This window comes from Schistocerca serialis, chromosome 10 (genome assembly GCF_023864345.2).
Source record: "Schistocerca serialis cubense isolate TAMUIC-IGC-003099 chromosome 10, iqSchSeri2.2, whole genome shotgun sequence".
Classification (NCBI taxonomy): domain Eukaryota; kingdom Metazoa; phylum Arthropoda; class Insecta; order Orthoptera; family Acrididae; genus Schistocerca; species Schistocerca serialis.
Window position 1 is genome coordinate 167,746,564 of NC_064647.1, and position 24,592 is coordinate 167,771,155.

At 36.1% G+C, this 24,592-nt stretch overlaps 1 protein-coding gene across 1 annotated transcript in view; it reads right to left on the reverse strand.

Annotated features, from left to right (window-relative positions):
• Positions 1-982: 982 nt before the first annotated feature.
• The window catches only part of LOC126424787 (uncharacterized), a 33,282-nt gene continuing 9,672 nt past the window's right edge, over positions 983-24,592 (reverse strand). Inside the window, exons 2-3 of the mRNA XM_050087558.1 lie at positions 14,048-14,280; positions 983-1,194 (exon numbers count right to left, since the gene is read on the reverse strand). Coding sequence (XP_049943515.1) covers positions 1,064-1,194; positions 14,048-14,280 — 364 coding nt within the window. The 3' untranslated portion in view covers positions 983-1,063. The remainder of the gene's footprint in view (positions 1,195-14,047; positions 14,281-24,592) is intronic.

Here is a 24,592-nt window from a genome sequence, read left to right on the forward strand (position 1 = left end):
ACAAAATCTGGCATTAATGGACTATGGAAGCAGATGAACAATGTGAGTGGTTTTGCTACCAGCAAGATCTCATCTGCAGCACCTCTCCTGGGCTTGAAAGCATTTTGGGTGGACCTAGATGACTGGAAAACTGTGGCCTGGTCAGACAAGTCCTGATTTTACTTGTTAAGAGGTTCAAAAGTGGTGCAGACCCCACAAAGCCATAGACCTAAGTTGTCAACAAGGCACTGTGCAAGGTGGTGGAGGCTCCACAATGGTGTGGGCTATGTCTACATGGGATGAACTGGGTCCTCTCGTCCAACTGAAGTGACAACTGACTGGAATTTGTTATGTTCAACTAACTGGAGACCATTTGTAGGCATTCATGGACTTTATGTTCCCAAACAATGATGGCTTTTTTAAGGATGATGGTATGCCATATCACTGAGCTACAGTTGTTCCTGATTGATTTGAAAAATATTCTGGACAATTTGAGTGAATGCCAAACATGAATCTCATTGAACATTTATGGGACAGAATCAAGAGGTACTGGCAACAGTTTTACAATTATGGACGGCTATAGAGGCATCATGGGCCAATAAATCTACAGGGGACTTTCAATGACTTGTTTGAGTCCATGCACTACACCAGGCAAATGGGAGTCTGACATGATATTATGAGGTATCCCATGACTTTTGTCACCTCAGTGTCTAATAGTAAGCTACAAATTTATCTGTTTATCAGTTCATTCTGTGAGAAACTTACTGTGTTTTACCTCCGATTTATATTATTTCTGTCAAATGTAAGATGAAAACAATAAAATAATGTTACTATCTGGATCAAGAACAGATTCTCTGAATTGTCCAAGACACATCTTATGAGAAGAATAAATCCATTTCAACAACTCTTATTTAAAACATTTTTGGTTGAGGAGTACAATCAGAACATGTTGGCAGTTTATTAGCACTTGATTTCAGGACTTTATATTTGCTAAAGTACTGGCTTTGAAGCATTACACATTCTGTTTATTGTCTGAGATACATATTTACATCTTATGTCACCTTCTAAATTTCAATGAAGTCATTCACTCAGGGCTCTCCTCCTCACTGCTGGAAACATTAGGCAGATGTTCACATAAGCCACTACTGCTGCAGACAAGACCAGGACCACACAGTGTGTTTCCTTGAAGGAACTTGCGACACAGCTGTCCTTCATCTAAACAAGCAAATAGAATGCCACTAAGATGTGTGCATTAGAGCAAGGCCTTGGTCAAAGCAGGTAAGATGCTTGATGTCATTAAATAGTTATTTACATGTTCTGTGGAGCACAACTGCAACCTCTTGTTATGGAATGAGCCAGTTCTGAAATTATAGTACAGCTTCTTGCCAGAAAATATGCCAACATATATGAGTTTTTTTATTCCTTTCTCTTTATATATCTATTTATTTTACACACATATGGTAATTTATATTTAACTATGTTCAGTCTCTCTCTCTCTCTCTCTCTCTCTCTCTCTCTCTCTCTCTCTCTCTCTCTCTCTCTCTCTCTCCTTTTGTAGTATTAAATATTCAGAACCTCTACAATTGAGCAGGAGTTGTTGAGCAGACATGATTTCAGTTTTGGTTTGAAGTTAATTTTATTATTTATCAAATTATTTACGTCTCTGAGTGGGTAGATGACCCAAGATTTTTATCACCAAATGCCTCACTCCTTTCTGTGCCACACGAAGGTTGAGTGATGGATAGTGCAAGTCATTTCCCTTTTTAGCAATATATATTGCCTAAAAAAAGTGTAGCACCCAGAAGATATGGTTGGATGTCAGCATAACATTGTAATCTTATGCTCCATTGATGGATATGTAAGTGACTGTAGTTGCATTTCTTTGTGACTTGTAGAATGGCCACCAGAATGCTTTAGTGTTGTCTGTGTTTAGTGTTATTGCCAGGCCTGGTATGGTGTATAAGGGGTGTGTTCAATCTCAGATACTGAGTGAGTCATATATCAAGTGATAGCTGTAAAAGACATGGAGTTGATGCATATTTGTGTGAGGCAGCAGTATCGGCAATTGAAAGTGTGTGAAAGGGGCCTCAATTCAATTCAATTCAATTCAATTTTTATTATCACATAACATGCCTTATACAATCAAAGATTGTGACATAGGTGACTTGTCAGTTTTTACACTATATATAACAATACTAAAAATACAACAAACTAATAATATACATGGTGTAACATCTTCAAAGAGGTATTTTAATTACAATTATAATGCATTGTTACCATTCATGAAATCTTCTACACTATAGTAACATTTATCTTTCAGATATTTTTCCAGGTCTCTTTTGGTGCCTTTTACATTTGGGTCATCCATATCTTTCCATATTTTATTTACAAATTTCATGCCCATATAGTATGGGGTTTTTTCATATGATTTTAAACGGTGGGTAGGTAACATGTAGCTCGTTCTATGTCTTGTATCATATTGATGCAAGAAGAAGTTGCCCTCAAAAAGTTCTGGGTTTCTTTTCGTGAAAGTGAGAGTTTCATAGATGTATATGCTTGGAATGCTCATTAGATCCAGTTTTACAAATAAAGGTTTGCAGTGTTGCTTTGGTTTTGCTCCCACCATTGCCCGGATGATTCTTTTTTGTAGTCTAAAAGCTCTAAGTAAATTTGTTTTTTCAGACCCCCAGAAAATTATACTATACCTAATGACTGAAACAAAATATGCATTATATACAGTTTTTCTTACAGCTAAATCAGTAATACTATACAAGATATTCATAATATATACAAGGCTATTCAGTCGACCTAGTATGTTGTCCACATGGCGACTCCATAACAGGTTTTTATTGACTAACACGCCAAGGAATTTGACACAGTCTGCAGTCTCTAATTTTTTGTCCATATACCTTATTTCACTTATAGACTGTGCAGATTGTTTTGTGGTAAAATGAACAATTTCTGTTTTTGTAAAGTTTAATGTTAAGTTATTGTTTTTGACCCATGCCTCCACTTCCCCAAGTGTTTGTTCAATATGACGAATTAGGTCTACCTCATTTTTACAACAGACTACGGCTGTTGAGTCATCTGCATAGAGGATAGTATCAGACTGGACCTGACATGGCATATCATTAATATAATATAGAAAAAGCAGTGGCCCTAATATTGAGCCTTGTGGAACACCTAATTGAGTGTTTTTCCAGCCAGAGAGAAATTTCTTGCCGTTGATGTTAATAAGTACTCTTTGTTTTCTGTTTGCCAAGTATGATGACATCCAGCTAAGAGATTTGCCTTGAAAACCATAGCGTGCCAATTTTTGGAGAAGCAGGTCATGATTTACTGTGTCGAAGGCTTTGGACAGGTCACAAAAGATGCCTGACACACACATTCTATCATCAAGACATCTGCTGACTTTTGTGACTAATTCATTTATTGCATGGATTGTGCTGCGGCCTTTTCTGAAACCATATTGATTGCCTAAGATAATGCTGTTAGATGAATTGTGATTTTCAATCTGATCACATGCAGCTCTTTCAAATATTTTTGAGAAAATTGGTAACAGTGAGATTGGCCTATAGTTGCCCAATTCATCTTGTTTGCCTTTTTTGTGTATGGGCCGAACTTCTGCATATTTTAATCGATCTGGGAAACATCCCTCATCAAATGATTGGTTGATTATGAAAGAGAGTGGATATGCAATACTGTGACGGACTATTTTTATTATTTCAGTGGGGACCTCATCCCACCCCGCAGATTTTGAATTTTTTAGGGACATTATGATTTTGATGACATCTGAGATGGAAACACGAGAAAACTTAAAACATGTGCAATTGCTATCTGTCATATTGGGCTTTGTATTTGGTGGTGAACAGTCACCAAATTTGTTACAGTTTATGAAAAAGTCATTGAATGATTCACAAATGGCACTGGGTTCTGTAACAGCTCTACCATTTATCACTATTTTAGAAGGGCATTTTCTCTCTGCCTCACTGCCAACTTCACTTCTTATAACAGACCAAACAGCTTTTGATTTGTTTTTTGCATTTGAAATGAAGTCGTTATTTGCAGTACGTTTTGCTAGTTTAACTATTTTGTCAAATGTTTTTTTGTATGTGCTTACATACTTAAGAAATTGAGGGCTTTGATTTACTTTTGCCTCCATATGCAGTTTCCTCTTAGTAGTACTAGACACTCTAATTCCTTTTGTTACCCAGGATCTACTTTTTTGGGACCTGGTCCTCACTGTTACATAAGGGAAGCATTCATTGAATATACCCAAGAATTCACTTAAAAAGTTATTGTAATTGTCACTTGTGGAAGTGTGTTTGCTGACTGTCCACTTGGTTTGGCTTAGTTTTTTGCAAAATACTTCCACATTTTCTTGACTGAAATTCCTACATCTTTTTGTTGTGCAGACTGAATTTTGCTTCGGTAGTGATACAAATAGTGCTTTATGGTCTGATATTCCTAAATCTAGAAGAAACTTTTCTTTTACATAATAATTATAACTACTTACAATATTGTCAATACATGTTGCAGAGCTTGCTGTAATTCTTGTATACTGATCGAAATTGAGATTTAGACCATTTGTGGCTACCAGGTTCTTTAAGTGTGAAGAAAATCACGGTGGATCCCCATTTGATCAGTCAGTTGAACGCAACAGTATCCAGATTTGTGGGGTAATCAGATATGACAGCGGTCTGAAGTCTGACTGCACCATTAAGTGAGGGTCTGTAGTTTGACTGCACTGTTAGGTGAGGGTAGGCATACTTGTCATTGAGATTCGACCAACTCTGACCGTCATGAGAGAGAATTGCCATATTGTCAACTGAGCACATTGTTAGCCATTCACAACTGTGCCTGCTATCCAATTACAAGTAATGAGCTCCTGACAATATTCTGTCACCTCCCACCATTGGTTGAGTACTAGAAGTAGCAATACTACGGAGCTGCCATCCTGGCTCACATTAACACCACAACACAAACTACTGTGTCTCGAGTGGTGTAGTGATTAGGAAATGTGGACTGCTGACGAATGGTGTTGCATTAATCCCTAACATCCCAAAATCCCATGTGATCCAGTTCAGAACAAAACAGTCAACATCGCAGGAAATTAAAATAAACTATAAAAATCGAAATCTGGAAGACATGGATTCTGTGAAATTTTTAGGATTAAACCTAGACATGAATTTAAATTGGAACAAATATGAGGAATATCTGGTAAACAAACAATGTAGCTTTGCATTTTCAAGGGAAATATTGGAAAATGCCACTGACATGGACACAAGCAAAATTATGTACCATAGATACTTCCAGTCAGTTATAAGGTATTGTTTTGTGTATTGGGGAAATTTGAGCAACTTAATATGTGCACTGAAACTATAGAAAAGAATTATTAGGAACGTGTGTGTTATGCATCCATGGAAGTCATGTTGTCCATTATTTAAAAATCTGAAATAATTATCAATTCCCTCCCTATGCACCCATAATATTAACATTCTTTTGTATAGTAGTTTAGCATTATCCTAGGAGAACTGCTTACATCACACTTATAATACAAGAAATAAAGAAAATTTCATGCTTCCTGCTCATTGTTTAAATTCATATGGTCAGACTTCCCAGTATATGGAAATGAAAACTTACAACATAGTAAGAGCCAAGAACATTCTGAGTATGAACCTAGATTCACTGAAAATCAACCTACATGATACTCTGCTTCAGTGATGCTACTGCTCACTTGAAGATTTCATGAACAACGAACTGGATATCTGAGCAGGATGCAGCTTATTAGTTGTCTTGTTATGTGAATACATAAAGGTATTTTTCACAAAAAAGTTATATCTATGTCTAAATACAACTCCATTTTATTAACTATAGCTTTATATGAGTAAATTGTATTAACCATATTTTGATGTATCTCCAGTACTCGAATCAAATGATTACCATATGTATGTTATGAGAGAAATAGATTGCAATTCACAAACCACAACTGGAGGAGTTGAGAACAAAGTCACTGGGTCTGGATGGAATCCCAGTCAGGTTTTTGTAATGGATCATATTATTTTTTTTTCTCTTGTTCTTTTCTTTAATAAGTTATTTTGTACCAGCGATAATATTATTTATCAAAAATGTGTATTATAACCATACATTAAAGCAGTGTTATTAAAGTTATTATGGAGACGCAGTTTATATACAACTATTTATATAAATAACTGCCCCTGTTCATCATTTTGCCCATGCCAAGAATCCTGCAAGAGGACAGACAAGAGGAATTTGCATGAGCAGGGGAGGGGAACTCCAGTAACAGCATTGGGGGGAGGGGGGGGGGGGGGGTAGTGACCAGCTCTATGCACAATGGTGATAACGAGAAGTATGTAGATTTAAATGATGAATGTTGACCTTAAATGTATTGAATGTTGAAGGTCTGTTGATGCAGGGTGTTCAAAAAGACTCTCCACAGTGCTGTATGATTGTTAGCCGTGCATGTCGCATGATTGTTCATCTGCTGGGTTACTTCTCTTCAAGTGGACTCTCCCAACATTCCACTGTTTCATTTATATTAGCCAGCATCAGTAGTATCATTGGTGCATTTCATTATGTGTTGACATGAACATTTAAGTTTAGTTTTGTTGTTTGTTTGTTTGTTTGATTTTTGTAAGTGTTAAAGTGCTAACCATTGAAGATCATGTGTTTTTAGTCAAACAAGTGTTCAAAGCTGGTGGTAAATACACAGTTTCAGTTCATCAAACATGTAATTCAGTTTTCCCAGAGACAACACTCCCACATCACAAAACTGTGCAAGATTTGACTAACAAATTTTGAGGTACGGGTTCAGTGTCACATACACTGAGAATTAGTTGTCCTAGTGTTCTGTCTGAGGATAAACTACTCAATATTTCTGATAAAATGTCTATGAGTCTGAACAAGTCAGTAAGAAAACTCACCCAGGGAACTGATATTAGTGTCAGAATAGCCCACACAGCTGTAAGGAAAAAATTAGGACTTTTCCCATACAAAGTGACAGTCGTGCAAGAGCTGAAAAATACTGATTATGGCAACAGACTACATTATTGTCAATGGTTCAAAAACTTTGTTCAACAAAATGGAAGGGATATTCTTAATTAAACATTTTTCACTGATGAGGTGTGGTTTCATTTATCTGGGTACATGAATACACAAAATTCTCATATGTGGAGTACTGCAAATCCATTGTTTATCATGAGGAACCACTTCATTCTGTGAAAATAGGAGTTTTGATTGCAATTTCTAAATGTCGGATTGTGGGTCCCATATTTTTCAATGAAACAATAAATGCACGATACTGCAGTCATATTCTGTATCCATTCATAGGAGAACTTGTTTTAAGTGAAATACTGAACGGTTATTTTCAACAAGATGGTGCAACTGTGCGTACAGCTTGCATTTCAGTGTCACTGCTTGCTGATGATCGCATTATTTCGCAGGGACTTTGGCCTCCAGGATCACCTGACCTAACACCACCTGACTTTTTCTTCTGGGGTGCAGCAAAAGCAATTGTGTATAAAAACTGTCCAAAACCCATCAATGAATTGAAAACTGCTTCTGTTACAGAAGAAATGTTACAGCTTGTGTTTAGAAACATGATTAGATAAATTGAATTGTGTACTCAACAACAGGGGGGCACTTTCAACATTTAATGTGAAAATTTGTAAGTAAAAATGAATATTCAGTAAATTAATAACTTGTATTTCAATGAGTTTCATTTTGGTATATTCACTACGGCATATGGCACATGTGGCTAACAATCATATGGCACTGCAGAGAGACTTTCTGAACACCCTGTATTAGTGCCAGTTAAATTTCACTTTGGATATGTGTACCTTCCAATTTCTTTCACTTACTCTTTCCAAATTCTTTTTACTAATTCAAGCAGCAATTATTAATCAGTTTCCATTATATATTGTATTTTATGCCTGTCCCCTGTTCTGCCACTATTCATTTTTCAAAGAATACTCTTTGGCATTGGCTCCTTACCTAGCTTGCATTTATCATGAATCTCTCACCCAGTGCATAGTCTAAGCAATGGGAAAAAAGTGCAGATGACTTCTGTGTATATGAAGGTAAAAAGAATATACCTAGAAAATTACAGGCCAAAATCCTGATCATTGGTTTGCTGCAGAAGCCTTGAACTTATTTGCAGTTTGAATATAATAAATTTTCTTGAGCCTGAGAAGCTTATGTGCACAAATCAGCATGGTTTGAGGAAGCATTACTTGTGCGAACTCAGCTTGACCCTTTCTCACACAATATACTGTGAGCTATGGATGAAAGGCAACACTTATATCCATATTTCTAGGTTTCCAGAAAGCATCTGGCATGGTGCGATGTAGAAGGCTGTTAAAGAAGATATGAGCACATGGGACAGGTTCACAGATATGTGACTAGCTCAAAGACTTATAGCACCCAGTATGTTGTGCTAGACAATGAGTGTTCAACAGAGGCAAGGGTATCATCTGGGGTGCCCCAAGGAAGTGTGACGGGACTACTATTATTCTTTATATACATAAATGACTGGCAGATGGGATGAGCGGCAATCTGTGGTTGTTTGCTGTTGATGCTGTGGTGTATTGTAGGGTGTTGAAGCTGACTGACCATAGGAGGAGACAAGATGACTCAGACAAGATTTCTAGTTGGTGTGGGAGCAAGCTTTAATGTAGAAAAATGTAAGTTCATGCAGAAAAGCAAACCAATAATGTTTGCATACAGCATCTAGTATCCTGCTTGACAGTCACAGTATTTAAATATCTAGGTATAATTCTGAAAAGTGATATGAAATGGAATGAGCATGTGAGGCTGTGATAAGAAAGACAAATGGTTGACTTTGATTTATTGGGAGAATTGTAGGAGAGTGTGATTCATCTGTAAAGGTGACCACCTATAGGTCTCTAGTGAAACCTGTTCTTGAGTACTGCTTGAGTGTTTGGAACTGTACCAGGCCAGATTAAAGAAAGACATCAAACCAATTCAGAGATGGGCTTCTAGATTTGTTTCCTGTACATTCAAACAACACACAAGTGCTACAGAGGTGCTTTGGGAACTCAAATGGAATTCCTAGAGCGGAGGCAACACTCTTTTCCAGGAACAGTATTGAAAAAATTTAAACTGGCATTTGAAGTGGACTGCAGAATGATTCTGCTGCCTCCAACATACATTGTGTGTAAGGGTCATGAAGATAAGATATGGGGAATTAGGGGTCATATGGAGGCATACAGACAGCCATTTTCCCCTCATTCTATTTGCAAGTAAATGGAACAGGAAAGGAAATGACTAGCAGTGGTGTGGGGTACCCTCTGCTACACACCATAAGTTGGAATGCAGAGTATCAATGTAGACATAGGTGTAGATGTAGAACCGATGACGTTTCATTTTGTTTCCTCCTCCTCTTCTGGGTGTTACACTTCTTTTGTCATACAATATATTTATGATACTAGAGTTGTTTTCAAATTGAGTGATTGTTGACTACATATTTGACCTAAACATGAGAGGGGTCAATTGTTTTGCGTATTTTCACTTCTATTGTTTTACAGAACTGTCTGTTCTGGAAGATCAGCTAAAGAAATGAAAATGTCTGTTTAACAAAAATGAGCTGTAAGAATATTGTGTAAAGTAGGTAACCATACTCTTGCTGAAACATTTTTATGGATGTTGGAATTCTTGCACTCATTTCCCATTACATGTATTCCTTAATATTTTCTGTTGCCAATAATAAAAATTAGTTTTAGCCACACTGTGAGTTAGACAGTCACAATGCAAGACACAAAGCATACAGCTTGCGACAAAGCAAGCTGGGACCTTTATACTTCTTCTCTTGCTTTGCCATCTGCCCCCTTAAAATTACTGTTAACATATATGAGTATAATCTGCATTTTCATAAAAGAAAAAGGTTGGCCCTCAGTCTTAAAAAATATAGTACCACATCTAATTTTGTGCTTAACTTTGTGTGTGTCATCAATTTACTAATTTATTTTGACTATTCCTAGTTAATATCTTCTGTTATAGGGTAAAATCAGTAATTGTTTTGTAATTTAAACTCTAGTGTTGAGTAATAAACAAATATAAATTCTGTATTAATAGTAAACATTTGGAATATGAAACACTGGCATTCCTTAAGTATTTATTTGGATCTATTAGAAAACATGTTAGCAAATCCAGCCCTTAATTAATTCCAAAGTAATTACTAGGTTTGTCAAAAGTCGTGTTTGTATATTTATATCTGTTAACTAAACAATGGAAATCCAGGATGGAATGTAACAATACCAGAGAAAGAAAGTTTCCACTCACCATATAGCGGAGATGTTGAGTCATGATAGGTACAACAAAAAGATTCTCACAATTGTAGCTTTCAAAGGCCTTTATGGCCAAAAGCTATAATTGTGTGAATCTTTTTGTTGTGCCTATTGCAACTCAGCATCTCTGCTATATGGTGAGTGGCAACTTTCCTTCTCTGGTATTGTTATATCTGTTAATTTCATGACTTAAACAAATAATTCACCTTAGTAGAAGAAACTGTTAAAAAGATGGACTTTTTCTATATATTCAGTTAATTTAATGAGTTATGTTTTAATTGTAATTTCTGAAACTTAAACATCAAACAATGTGTAGTTTCAGTAGCTATTATTGTGATGATATAAAAAGGTCCAATTTTTGGTCTCGAGTCAGTCAGTCCATGGCCGAGTTTCAGACGAGGGACTCGAATTGGTTCGACCAACAACAATTTATCAACTTAACTGTGAAATAAGTGTTACACGAATAGGCCTTATGTTAAAACAATGACAGTGTCTGTTCAATATGTACTGTATTACTGTGCAAGAACTGTGAACTGTGTGGTTCAGTTTCTCCTGCTCATAGATATTCAATAGTAGCAGTATGCTGATGTTAACCTGCAACCTATTATTGAGGCTTATCGAAAGTTAACCAACAGTGAACTGGCCTTATTAACTGTGTAAGATTGTGGTGTTGTGAACAGGGAAAGTAACGAACTGTGAAATGCAACTGTGCACTTGTTGGTTACATCATTTACAGGAGTCAGCATTGAACTTCCACCACCTTTCTTCAGCCAGTATAGCAATGCAGTATGTCGACACTGAGGACACTCAATGAAGAAACACTAGCAACAATTTTACAAGGGTCATCCACAAAGTAAGTTCCATTTCTATTTCTATCCACAGCAGCACTATGGTTGCAGTTCCGAGCATGTGCAGCAGTTACTCTGACTCAAGGAGGAGACATGTATGCCATTTTCAGATTGCTGCTGCCGATGTGTACTTTGTAGTGCTTATTTATAATGTCAGCCATAATTGAAAATGCCACCACATGTGAAATCAGATCTGTAACCCATTTTCTAAATACAAAGAAAGTTAAACCAAAGCAAATTCATCAGCAAATCTGCAAGGGTTATGGACAAAATGCTATGAGCGATTCAATGGTTAGAAGAGGGGTCAGACTGTTCAATAAAGAATGTGATCAAGAGAAAGATGAAGAACGAAGTGGATGCCCATCTGTGGTTACTGATGAACTGGTTCACACAATTGAAGAGACGATTAAGCACAACCATAAGTTTACACTTAGTGCCCTTGCTATGGAAGTTCTGCAAATCTCATGATCACTAATTCATGAAATTGTTACTGAAAAACTGAAATTTCGAAAACTTTGCTCATGATGGGTACCCAAAATTCTTACTGAACAACAAAAAAAAACAATAGATGGGCAGTGCACTTCAGTTTTTGACATGCTACAATGAAGAAGGAGATGGTTTTCTTTCTTGTATAATCATGGGGGATGAAACTTGGGTATCGTATGACACCCCTGACACAAAACGGCAATGACGATTAAGCCTAAGCAAATCTTGACACCTTGAAAAGTCATGTGCACCATTTTTTGGGATAAAAAAGGCAATTTGCTGATTGATATCTTACCATGAGACCAAACAATCTATGCACGTGGTTACTGCGAGACCATTAAGATATTGTGTCACGCATTACAGAACAAATGCTGTGGATTACTGTGAAAATGTGTTTCCACTATAGTGCCCAATGTTACACTGTGAATGTGACCAAGCAACTCTCATGGGAATTTCACTGGGATGCGTTTGATCATCCTTCATACAGCCCGGACCTCACTTCTAGCGACTTTAATCTCTTCTTACACCTAAAATCTGTCCTTGGTGGTAAACATGTCAATGATGATGATGAGCTGAAAGAACATATTACCACATGGTTGAATCACAGGCAGCAAACTTCTATGAAGAAGGCACACAAAAACTTGTGCCACACTATAAGTGCCTACAAAATTTCAGAAGCTTTGCAGAAAAGAGTTTAAAAGTTGTAGATCTTTCTAAAATAAACATTTTTTCTGTATCTGTACATGTTTGTTTTGTATAACCAAATGGAACTTACTTTGTGGACATACCTCGTATATTGTAGTTTTAATTGGGATTCCTTAACTCAGTCAGTAAAAATGGAACTCATTGTATCACTTTGTTCTCCATCTCTCTCCTGTCTGTCTGCTCTCTAACCATTAAAAATGCTTTTCCTCAAGAATGGGCAGACATGTCTAGTTCAAATCTGTGTTGTATACTAAGGTCTATAGTCCCTTGGCAGTATAAAAAATTGAAGCTTCAAAGTTAATGCACTTAAAAGATACAGCCATTCATATCACATATTTTTATATGCACAAACTCACTCATAAAAACCTACAGGGTGCTTCCCATTGGCCTAGAATCATGAAATTTGGCAAGAACCAAAAGAAAATAATCTGATAAACGTATTTTGTAATTATATCACACAAAAAAATATTTTCTCATTTATTATAGACTGTCTGTCTGTCCGTCAGTTATGACCCCATTTTCTCAGGAACAGGTAAATGTACCAAGTTAAAATTTAGGTCACATACTAAGATCTATAGGTCCTTGGTGGCATAACAAATACAAGCTTCTAAATCAATGTAACCAAAAGATAAGCCTAAATATGTCACACATTTTGATACTCACAAACTCACTCATTAAAATCTATAGAGCACTTCCTATTGGCCTAGAATTATGAAATTTGGCAAGAAGTAATGTTTAAAAGTACAACCAAAGGAAAAATGTTGATTTGTGATTATATCACATGAAAAAATATTTTTTTTTGCCTTCATTTATCTGATTAACAGTAGCTACCAAATGGCAAAGGAAATTTTTTTTCTTTTGGTGATATTAATACAAATCAAGACTGACATTGGATAACAAAAATAGCAAAAGAAATATTTTTTTCATATGATATAATTACAAATTACCATTTCTTCCATTGGTTGGGCTGTCAAAAATTCCTTCTTGCCAAATTCATGATTCTACATCAACGGGAAGTGCTTTATAGGTTTTAATGAGTGTATTTGTTAGTTTGTGACATAAATAGTCTTCTCTTTTGGTTGTGTTGACTTAGAAGCTTATATTTTGTTTTGTTTTCAGCTCCTTCAGTTGTTGAAGGAGTTGTGAATTATGATTTATTCATCTTGTAACACACATATGCTAATCATTTGATTGGAGTACAAAAGACATGTTAAAATGTGATTTATACAGTTTCATTGATATAAAACTATACAGTGCACAGATTATGTATATAACATTTTATTGTCTTTTGTTAATGTATACCTTGCCACATTCCACATTCCTGAAACTGCTCCTTCTTTTTGGGAGGGGGGGGGGGGGGTCTATGGAACACATTGAATGAATGACAGTACTTCTGAGTGTGTCTGTGCGTGTGTGTGTGTGTGTGTGTGTGTGTGTGTGTGTGTGTGTGTGTGAGAGAGAGAGAGAGAGAGAGAGAGAGAGAGAGAGAGAGAGAGAGAGAGATAGGAGGGGGAGTGGAGGTTAAAAAGACAAAAGAGAGGGGAGGGGTAGGTGTCCATTTTCTGAACTGTTATATGTACTCATGCGCCACCCCCCCCCCCCCCCCCCCCCCACTCGCCACCCACCTGCCCAATCACCTCCTGAGGAATCTTTTCCTCTCCCCACTTTTGTCTGTATTATCCATTAAAGCACTGTGTTACTTACTCAGGTATTTCCAGCAAACGTCACAGCAGCCACACTTCTTGATGATGCCAGAGGGACAGCTGGGTGGAAGTGTGGGACATGGCTTGTCACACTCCAGCGTAGCACATGCCACCCAAGGAACTTCCTGTTCTGGAGTGGATGTTGTTTGATTATCTTCAGCACCTGCGTGGGTGGCTGTGACCAGGTAACCAGCCAGTAACAGTAAGCTTATGTGGAAGGGTGACATCTGTAACCTGACAATATCAGTATGGAATATCATCCTGATAGAGACTTTAATTCTGTCCTCTGCTTCTTCCACACTGTGAAATCTAGCATGTGGAATATCTCCAATTGAAAGGTTTGGTGCAAGAGGGGGTAACTGTAAAATTCACATATGTGTGCAGTAAAATTAGTTGCATCTTTGATGCAAGAATGAGGTACATCCACAGGAAACTGATCGTAGTATGTGTGGTTAAGTCTTTACTCCCTCTTACACATAGCATTGTGAGGTGCTAGACCAACAATGAGGGCTAGGACTTGTCAAGCTTGCAGTTTTGAATATAAAGTAAATGTGAAATGCAAGAGTTTCAGAAATGTATGCCTCTTTATATGTTACCATATAGAATAGTGGTGTTTAATACTATATTGTTTCTTTTTAGATTAGGATGGGACCAGAGGAATTTAAGCTATGCAAAACATGATTCAGTCTACTATATGAGCTTGCCAAAAACATGTGTAGAGTTCATTGCAAGTTACATAGCTGCAAACATTATACCTCTATATGACATGAGAGATAAGCATGAAACCAGGTCCAATGCGATTCTGGAAATCATTAGACAACAGATAGACTGTCATGTTTAAAGTTTTCAAAAAGTACATCCCAATACTGCAGGAAAAGAGTAATAAATGTTATTTGTCTCCTGAGTTTAATGTGAGCAATATGTATGACACACGTATGAAGAAATATGAGCAAAACCAGCACATTTTGAAGGTAGAGGATAAAAGGTATAAACCTATTGTCTTGTATAATTACTACTGCATTTACTTTCAACAGAACTTTCATTATGCATTTGGGAACCCTTTAATGGACACTTGCAGAATCTGTGACACAACTGCAAATCAAATGAAATGTACTGAATCTGAGGAAGAAAAGAAAAAACTTGCAGCTGAGAAAGAGTTGGATCTTAGAAAAGCTGAATGTTTCTGCAATGCACTGAGAGATAAATCTGGAGAGACATGGAAGGAGGCTTCTACTGAAACACTGTTTATTGACTACCAGCAAAACATGCCACTACCCAGGTATCATCTACTGATGCATTTGACAGTCATTAACCTTAGGGTACACAACTTCTGTGTCTTATTCTATAAAGTCAAGAATAAGACAGCACAAATTTATATGTATATGATGAATTGACTGGGAAGAAAAGTGCAAATCAGGAAATCACTGCTTTGAGAATATACTGAGAGGAGATAGTAGGCATCTATACCTATTCTCAGACAGTTGTTGTGTCCAAAATAAGAATATGGCACTAGTTCAGTTATTATTTATGCACGTTAATGTTGGCAGACTAGAAATCATTACCCACCAGTTTCCTGAACTGGGTCATAGTTTTATGGCCTGTGATAGGTAATTTGGTCTAATCAAGAAGAACACATACAGAACAGATACGATTTTTCTGTCACAGGAATATTAGAAAATAGTGAAAAAGATGCCACCATCAAAGTCCCATGTAATCAGCATGAACACTGCTATGATAACAGACTTTGTGAGTCATCTAAAACCTTACTTGCTAAAAACATTTAAAAGTGATACCAAAGATAGATTTCTAGTGTCTATTTTTTGAGAGTTTTGTTACATTCACAATAGTGACATGACAGAATGTAATGTATCTGCAAGCATGTCTACCTTCACCTAGTTCAGGCTGCTGAAAAAGTCTCAGAATATTACCTTCACTGCTCCATATGTATAACAATAATGTAGAATATAGAAAGTAGCTTATTTGTCTCATAACATACAGTTACAAATCAAAGATTTTTGTACTGGAGACATGTAAATTTACTTTAAAAAAAATTTATAGTAATTGACATATCTAATGAGGCATTTCTGAATTTTTAGATATGAACAATTAACAAGAATATACATAACACTTATGGTAATTTTGCATCTTGCATTACAATTTATACAATATATTAACAATTTATTATACAATACACAATCTTTACAGTTTCTTTTCTTTTGAAATTGCCAAATTGTCCTGCATGAATTCTTCAATTGAATAACAATATTTTTCCATTAGTTTATTAAATAACAATGTTTTTAGTGGGTCAAACTCCATATTTAACAGTTTTGTGTTATTTAATTTATTGTAAATTTTTAATCTCTTGTACAATGATGTTTGGGTGTAAAGTTTTAAATTATGAGACCGAAGTTTGAAACTGTGTCTGTGATGAGTACTGTAATTGGGGTTGAAATGAAAATTGTCAAGTGAGTTTTGATTTTTATACATGAAAATAAAAGTTTCATTGATGTGCAAAGAAGTAATGGTTAGTATTTTTTATTTTTTTAATAATGGGTGACATAATGCTCTTTTTTGGACTAAACACATTTCTTATGATTCTTTTTTGAAGAGTAAGTAATCTTGGGCTGTTCATTGAGTTTCCTCAGAAAATTATTCTGTATCAAATCTCTAAGTAGCTGTGGTAGACTACCTTCCTGGTGTCCATAAGTGTGGAACCAGATAAGACATTCATCACATAAGCTAGGTTGTTTAGTTTGTTAGCTAAGTAGTTTACATGTGCCTATCATTTTAAATTTTTGTCAAGATTTAGGCCTAGGAATTATACATAACTTGCTTCAATCATTTCCTGATCACCATGCACTATTTTTATGGGAGACGCTGATGTTGTTTTAGCACTGAACTGTACTAATTGTGTTTTTGTGACGTTAAGTTTTAATCCATTATGCTGAAATCATTATTGTAGGTTTCCCATTACATTTTCCGCAGTACCATGAATTTGTTCTAAATTGTCATTTACAGTTAAAATCAAGGTGTCATCTACAAATAAAATGGAGTGAACATCAATTCTTAGAGGTAAATCATTTATGTACGGCAGGAAAAGATGGCGTTGTTGTTGTGGTATTCAGTCCAGAGACTGGTTTGATGCAGCTCTCCATGCTACTCTATCCTGTACAAGCTTCTTCATCTCCCACTACCTAATGAAACCTACATCCTTCTGAATCTGCTTAGTGTATTCATCTCCTGGTCTCCCTCTATGATTTTTACCCTCCACGCTGCCCTCAGTACCATGCTGCCCTCCAATACTAAATTGGGGATCCCTTGAAACCTCAGAACATGTCCTGCCAACCAATCGCTTCTTCTAGTCAAGTTGTGCCACAAATTTCTCTTCTTCCCAATCCCGTTTGATACCTCCTCATTAGTTATGTGATCTACCCATCTAATCTTCAGCATCCTTCTGTTCTCTTCTTGTCCAAACTATTTATCATCCATGCCTCACTTCCATACAAATACTTTCAGAAAAGACTTCCTGACACTTAAATCTATACTCGATGTTAACAAATTCTCTTCTTCAGAAACACTTTCCTTTCCATTGCCATTCTACATTTTATATCCTCTCTACTTCAACCATCATCAGTTATTTTGCTTCCCAAGTAGCAAAACTCATTTACTACTTTAAGTGTCTCATTTACTAATCTAATTCCCTCAGCATCACCTGATTTAATTTGACCTTTCTTTCAAGACACTGTCCATTCCATTCAACTGCTCTTCCAGATCTTTTGCTGTCTCTGAGAGAATTACAATGTCATCAGCGAACCTCAAAGTTTTTATTTCTTCTCCATGGATTTTAATTACTACTCTAACTTTTTCTTTTGTTTTGTTTACTGCTTGCTCAATATACAGACTGAATAACATCAGGGATAGGCTACAACCCTGTCTCACTCCCTTCCCAACCACTGCTTCCTTTCATGCCCCTCGACTCTTATAACTGCCATCTGGTTTCTGTACAAATTGTAAATAGCCTTTTTCTCCTTGTATTTGACCCCTACCACCTTCAGAATTTGAAAGAAAGTATTCCAGTCAACATTGACAAAATCATTCTCTAAGTCTACAAATGCTAGAAATGTAGATTTGCCTTTCCTTAATCTATCTTCTAAGATAAGTCGTAGGGTCAGTTTTGCCTCACATGTTCCAACATTTCTACGCAATCCAAACTGATCTTCCCTGAGGTTGGCTTCTACCAGTTTATTGTACGTAAAGAATTCATGTTAGTATTTTGCAGCTGTGACTTATTAAACTGATAGTTCGGTAATTTTCACATCTGTCAACACTTGCTTTCTTTGGGATTGGACTTATTATATTTTTCTTGAAGTCTAAGGATATTTCGCTTGTCTCATACATCTTGCTCACCAGATGGTAGAGTTTTGTCAAGGCTGGCTCTCCCAAGGCTGTCATTAGTTCTAATGGAATGTTGTCTACTCCTGGGGCCTTGTTTCGACTTCGGTCTTTTAGTGCTATCATATCTCTCATTTCATCTTCATCTGCATCCTCTTCCATTTCCATAATATTGTCCTCAAGTACATCGCCCTTGTATAGACCCTCGGTATACTCCTTCCACCTTTCTGCTTTCCCTTCTTTGCTTAGAACTGGGTTTCCATGTGAGCTCTTGATATTCATGCAAGTGGTTCTCTTTTCTCCAAAGGTCTCGTTGATTTTCCTGTAGGCAGTATCTATCTTACCCTTAGTGAGATATGCCTCTACATCCTTACATTTCTCCTGTAGCCATCCCTCCTTAGCCATTTTGCACTTCCTCTCAATCTCATTTTTTAGGCGTTTGTATTCCCTTTTGCCTGCTTCATTTACTGCGTTTTTATATTTTCTCCTTTAATCAATTAAATTCACTATTTCTTCTGTTACCCAAGGATTTCTACTAGCCTTCATCTTTTTACCTACTTGATCCTCTGCTGCCCTCACTACTTCATCCCTCAGAGCTACCCATTCTCCTTCTACTGTATTTCTTTCCCCAATTCCTGTCAATTGTTCCCTTATGCTCTCTCTGAAACTCTGTACAACTTCTTGTTTAGTCAGTTTATCCAGGTCCTATCTCCTTAAATTCCCACCTTTTTGCAGTTTCTTCAGTTTTAATCTACAGTTCATATCCAATAAATTGTGGTCAGAGTCCACGTCTGCCTCTGGAAATTTCTTGCAATTTAAAACCTGGTTCCTAAATCTCTGTCTTACCATTATATAATCTACCTGAAACCTTTCAGTATCTCCAGGCCTCTTCCATATATACAACCTCCTTACATGATTCTTAGCTATGATTAAGTTATGCTCTGTGTAGAATTCTACCATGCAGCTTCCTCTTTCATTTCAACACCGATTCCATATTCTTGTACTATGTTTCCTTAACTTCCTTTTCTTAATGTCAAATTCCAGTCACCCATGACTATTAGATATTTATCTCCCTTCACTATCTGAACAATTTCTCTTATCTCACCATACATTTCATCAATCTCTTCATCATCTGTGGAGCTAGTTGGCATATAAACTTGTACTACTGTAGTAGACGTGGGCTTTTTCACTTCTTGGCCACAATAATGCGTTCACTATTCTGTTTTTAGTAGCTCACTTGCACTCCTATTTTTTTTATTCATTATTAAACCTACTCCTGCATTACCCCTATTTGATTTCGTATTTATAACCCTGCATTCACCTGACCAGAAGTATTGTTCCTGCTGCCACCAAACTTCACTATTTCCCACTATATCTAACTTTAACCTATCCATTTCCCTTGTTAAAAATAAGGCCCTAAAATTGAGCCTTGTGGGACCCCTGTACAAATCTTTTTCTAGTCCAAGAATGATTTTTTTCCATTTTAATTTAGAATAATTCTCTGTTTTCTTTCTGACAAATAAAATTTGAACCACTGCAATGCCCTGTCCACAATCCCATATCTCTCTGACTTGTGTAGAAGTAGCAAGTGATTGACTGCATCAAAAGCTTTGATCAAACCACAACATTTTTACTCTTGTCTAAAGCAAAGCTTACCTTTCCAGTGAATTCCCTGATAGCATTTATTGTATTTTAATGCTTTTGAAAACCAAATTGATTTTAACTATAATATTGTTTTCTTTATGAAAGTTTTCAAGATGTTTTGCAAAAATCCTTTCTATCACATTAGTAAAAACTGGCAGGAGGGAAGTAAGGCAGTAATTTCCCATGTAATCTGGTGAGCCTTTGTTGAACAAGGGTCATATTTCAGCATAATTTAACACATCCGGGATACATCCTTCCTCAAATGACTGATTAATAATTTTAGCCAATGGATGAGAAATAATGTTATAAACAGCCTTGACTACAGTGGTTGGAATTTCATCCCACTGAGCTGATTTCTTTTTTTTTCAAAGACACAATAGCATCTTCTACATCTTTTGAGACAATTCTTTTGAATGTTTTAAGGCTTGCATTTTGTTTTATGTTTACAAAGTTGACATCTACCTTGTCCTGAACAGCTGTGATAGCTACTTCTGATTTAGCCACATTTATGAAGAAATCATTGAAACAGTTTGACATTTGAAAAATGATCTATAATTATATCATTTTTAATTTTTATTTGGACAATTTCTTGACACTTGTTCTTTACTCCCAACTCGATTTGCCTTTGATTTATTTTCTTGCTTACTAATACATAGGTTGTTAGCCAATTTTTTTGCTGCCTGTACAACTTTTTTGAATGTATTCTTATATCTCTTTACATTCCCCACAAAGTCAGAATTTTTGTTATTTTTTAACTCATTATGAAGCTGCCTTTTCCTGGCACTAGAAACTTTTATTCCTGGTGTAATCCAATTTATTTTATTGGCCATTCTTTGCTGCCAGGCTCGAGGGGGAAAAGTTTCTTGAAAACATAAGGAAACAATTTAAGAAAGTTTTGAAAGCTTTTTCACTTGACACACTATTATCTAGAGGGCAGTTTGTAGTTCTTAGTTTGTTATAAAATATATTTACATTCTCTTTGCTAAAGTTCCTTTTAGAAGCTGCCATTGAAACTAGCAATACTAAGAGGCACAATGGCACTGATGGAGCAGTACATATAATGCATTGACATGTGGTACTATGCAGCACGGAAGTGATATTACATGATGGAAGTGAAGATTACACTGACTCTCTTACAGAAGACAAATGCAGTGCATAAATATTGAACATTCAACTTGCTACGGTGACTATATTTGTGTTGTTTTGTTTGTGTATTCAGATTCAAAGAGCACAAGTCTTTATTCTACGCTTGCTTGTTCATCTTCCAAATTAATGATTTAAATAAAGACACATTTCAAATATTTAAAAATATTAATATTTTGGTGGAAGTCAAAGATAACTCCATTTTAAAATTATATTAATATAAATAATACTAATCAGTCTGAACTTTTCAATTGTACCCATGCATTACAGCCTTAAAGTGGGGGCTTTAAGAATATATCTCTCTGAACTATTCAAGAGAATACATTGATTAGTTTTGTGTCTCTCCTGAAAAAAATGCTAAAATGGAGTTGCCTTTCTCTTGCATCAGACCCTTCAGCTGCTTTTGCATCACTTTAGGAGTAAATAAATACTTTTTTTTTCTTCTTACATTTTAATTTTGGGCAACAGTTATCTAAAAATATGTAAATTACTTCATACACTATTTTTCCCAAATCCTTATTATTTGTACAGGTAGGAATTTTCATTTCACTTATAAGTGTATAGAATCATGTGCTCCAAAAATCTCAAACCCACTAATAAACTGTTGCTGGAACATAGATCTACACTGATTTAATATGCTGTGTCCTGAATTTAGAAATCTGTTTGAGTTTACTTGACAAGTGGAAATTTATGAACTGACTGCATTTTCTGTAATTATTATTTATTTTCTGTTATTTAAAAATTCATTGTAGCTGTCACTAGAAAATTACATATCAGTTGAAATTGGCAGATAACAGAAAATATACAATACTTACAGTCAAAGGCAAACATTTTTCTTATTTATAAAAATGTACATAATGTGGTACCTGATGAAATGGAAATAATTTGAAAATTATTTTAATTTTTTATGTATAAATGTACCAATCAATATTGCTTGAACTTTGCTTAAAAAGGGAGAACATGTTTAGTTACTATTTAAAATGGTGTATGAATTACTGAAACATACAGGCAACGTTTATTTATTATGTTAACAGCAAAAAAAAGGTAGCACAAACTGTGCAAAATAAGTTTGAACACATTCATATCAAAATCAAAGCAGATCTCAATCAGTATACTGTAAACTGAGGTAATGTGAGTAAAGTGCTCGGGAAATTATTAATGGCACCATAAGCGCAAAAGACAAGCTAGATCCACGTGAGTACCTCCACCAAACAGCAACAAAAATTACATGATGAGTGAATTATTTATCCAGTATTTTTAAAAGATTACCAATAACCTACTGCCATGTATCACTGTACCACTACAACCATACTTCCAGCAACAAACAGGTCAATTTTTCCAACATCCAGTAGGTGAACAAGAGGTATTAAAAATCTTAAGAGCCACAAGATCTTCTTACTCAGGCAGAAATAATTGTATCTTAGATTGCTTATTTGAGAATTTTTCGGTGGAAGTTGCCACACTCATACATAATGTGATAAACAGTTCAATAAACAGAGGGTGTTTACCAGAAGCTTTAAAGACCTCAAAGATAATTTCAGTCTTCAGGAAAGGAACACACATCACATAAACAATTATCATCATGCTTCTAACAGCTATATTTAAATTGATTGAACTAACATTAACAATGAAAGCAGCATTTCTCAGTCAAATGGAGTTGTTCACCAAACATCAGTTTGAATTTCATAAAAACAGTAGTGTTAATTATGCACTTTTCTGTTTCCCCAATAAAAGTCTTAAATCCTTCAACCAAAAGGAATTTTTCCTCTAGACTTTTTACTGTCTTTGATGTCATTTATAATTCACTGGTGCTTCAGAATCTACATTCATATGGTTTCAGAGACACAGCAAATCTACAAGTACATCTATGCTCTACAAACCATTGTCAAGCAAATGGCAGAGGATATATCCCATTGCAGAAGTTATTACAGTTTTCTTCCCATTCCATTCACGTATCGAGATTGTGATGAATGGTTGTTTAAATGCTTCCAAGAATGCTGTAATTAATCTAATCTTGTCCTCACAATCCCTGTGTGAGTGATATGTACAAGGTTGTAGCACACTCTTAGAGTCATCATTTAGAGCTGGTTTTCGAAACTTCATAGGTAGACTTTGTTGGGGTAGTTTACATCTGGCTCCAAGAGCCTTCCAGTTCAGTTTCTTCAGCATCTCTGTGACACTCTCCCACTCAGGGTTTATACGACCCGGGACAACCGGGAGATACAGGAAAAACCCAGGAATTTTTTCATCCGGGTGAAAATAGGGAAAGCCCCAGGAATTGTCTAGAATTTCGGGAATTTTTCATTGTTATAGTTTTCAGTTAAATTTTTGTGATTTTGACTGGTAAGAACCAATACACTAACAAAGGATATTACTATATCCTGCTACTGCTGAATAATACTGTACCAACAAAACATGAACGAGAGAAAAAAAACGAAAAAAAACTTAAGTTGCAAAGGAAATGTGCCGTATACAACAAAACAGTGCTCATACAAGCGTCTGCCAACAGCAAAGTGTGCCTAAGGCTTTAGGAAGACTATGCAATGCTTTATAACAACAAATTGCCTCCAATGAATGTGACAAGACAACTGTTTAAATTAGATTAGTTTGATCTGTTGCGGGCGGGCTCTTGGGCATGCGCAGTTGAGTCATGTATGAGTAATGCCTTCTCCTGCTTCTGGTTACAGAGGTGTGGCTGGGTGCCACTACTTAATATTGCCCCAGTTCGGAAATATAGTAAATCGGGGCTGATGTACAGAGCAGTCTGAGTTGAGGTGGGGAGTCTCCACGTGACCTGTGAATTTGTTGTTTCCTTTTCGTTAATACTCTCATGTTAAATGATAAACAAATAGATTGTTGTGGCGGGGAGCTATCAAATGAATTAAAATACGTTAGTATGATTACAGAAGGCTAAAATATGCTATTAGTTCCAGATTTTATTTCCACCTTTCTGAAAGTCAAGAATTAATCTCGTTAGAGAACAATTTGGCTTAAAATTAATCTTTTCTGCTGAGGCAGTCAATTTATTTGAAATGAAGTGTTTAATTTCACATGAATGGCTAGTTTCAACTATTCGCTGCATTTCAAGTGCATGTATGGCATCATGGCATAATAAAGAACCAAACATGAGATAGTACAGTTCTGGTACTCCAAGAAAATTTACATACGAATGTGCATTTTCAGCCGAATTCCGCATTTTAGTATGGTTCACGAAATTCCGGTGCTCTTGAAGTATCGTCTGATGTCTTGTTTCTTTTATGACATATATAAGATCTTTTAATGTTTTACACATACAACATATGGGCTTCCTGCGTCATCGTAGCTGTGCAAGTGCAATGACGCCTCTTATCTGGCGCTCTCTTGCAAC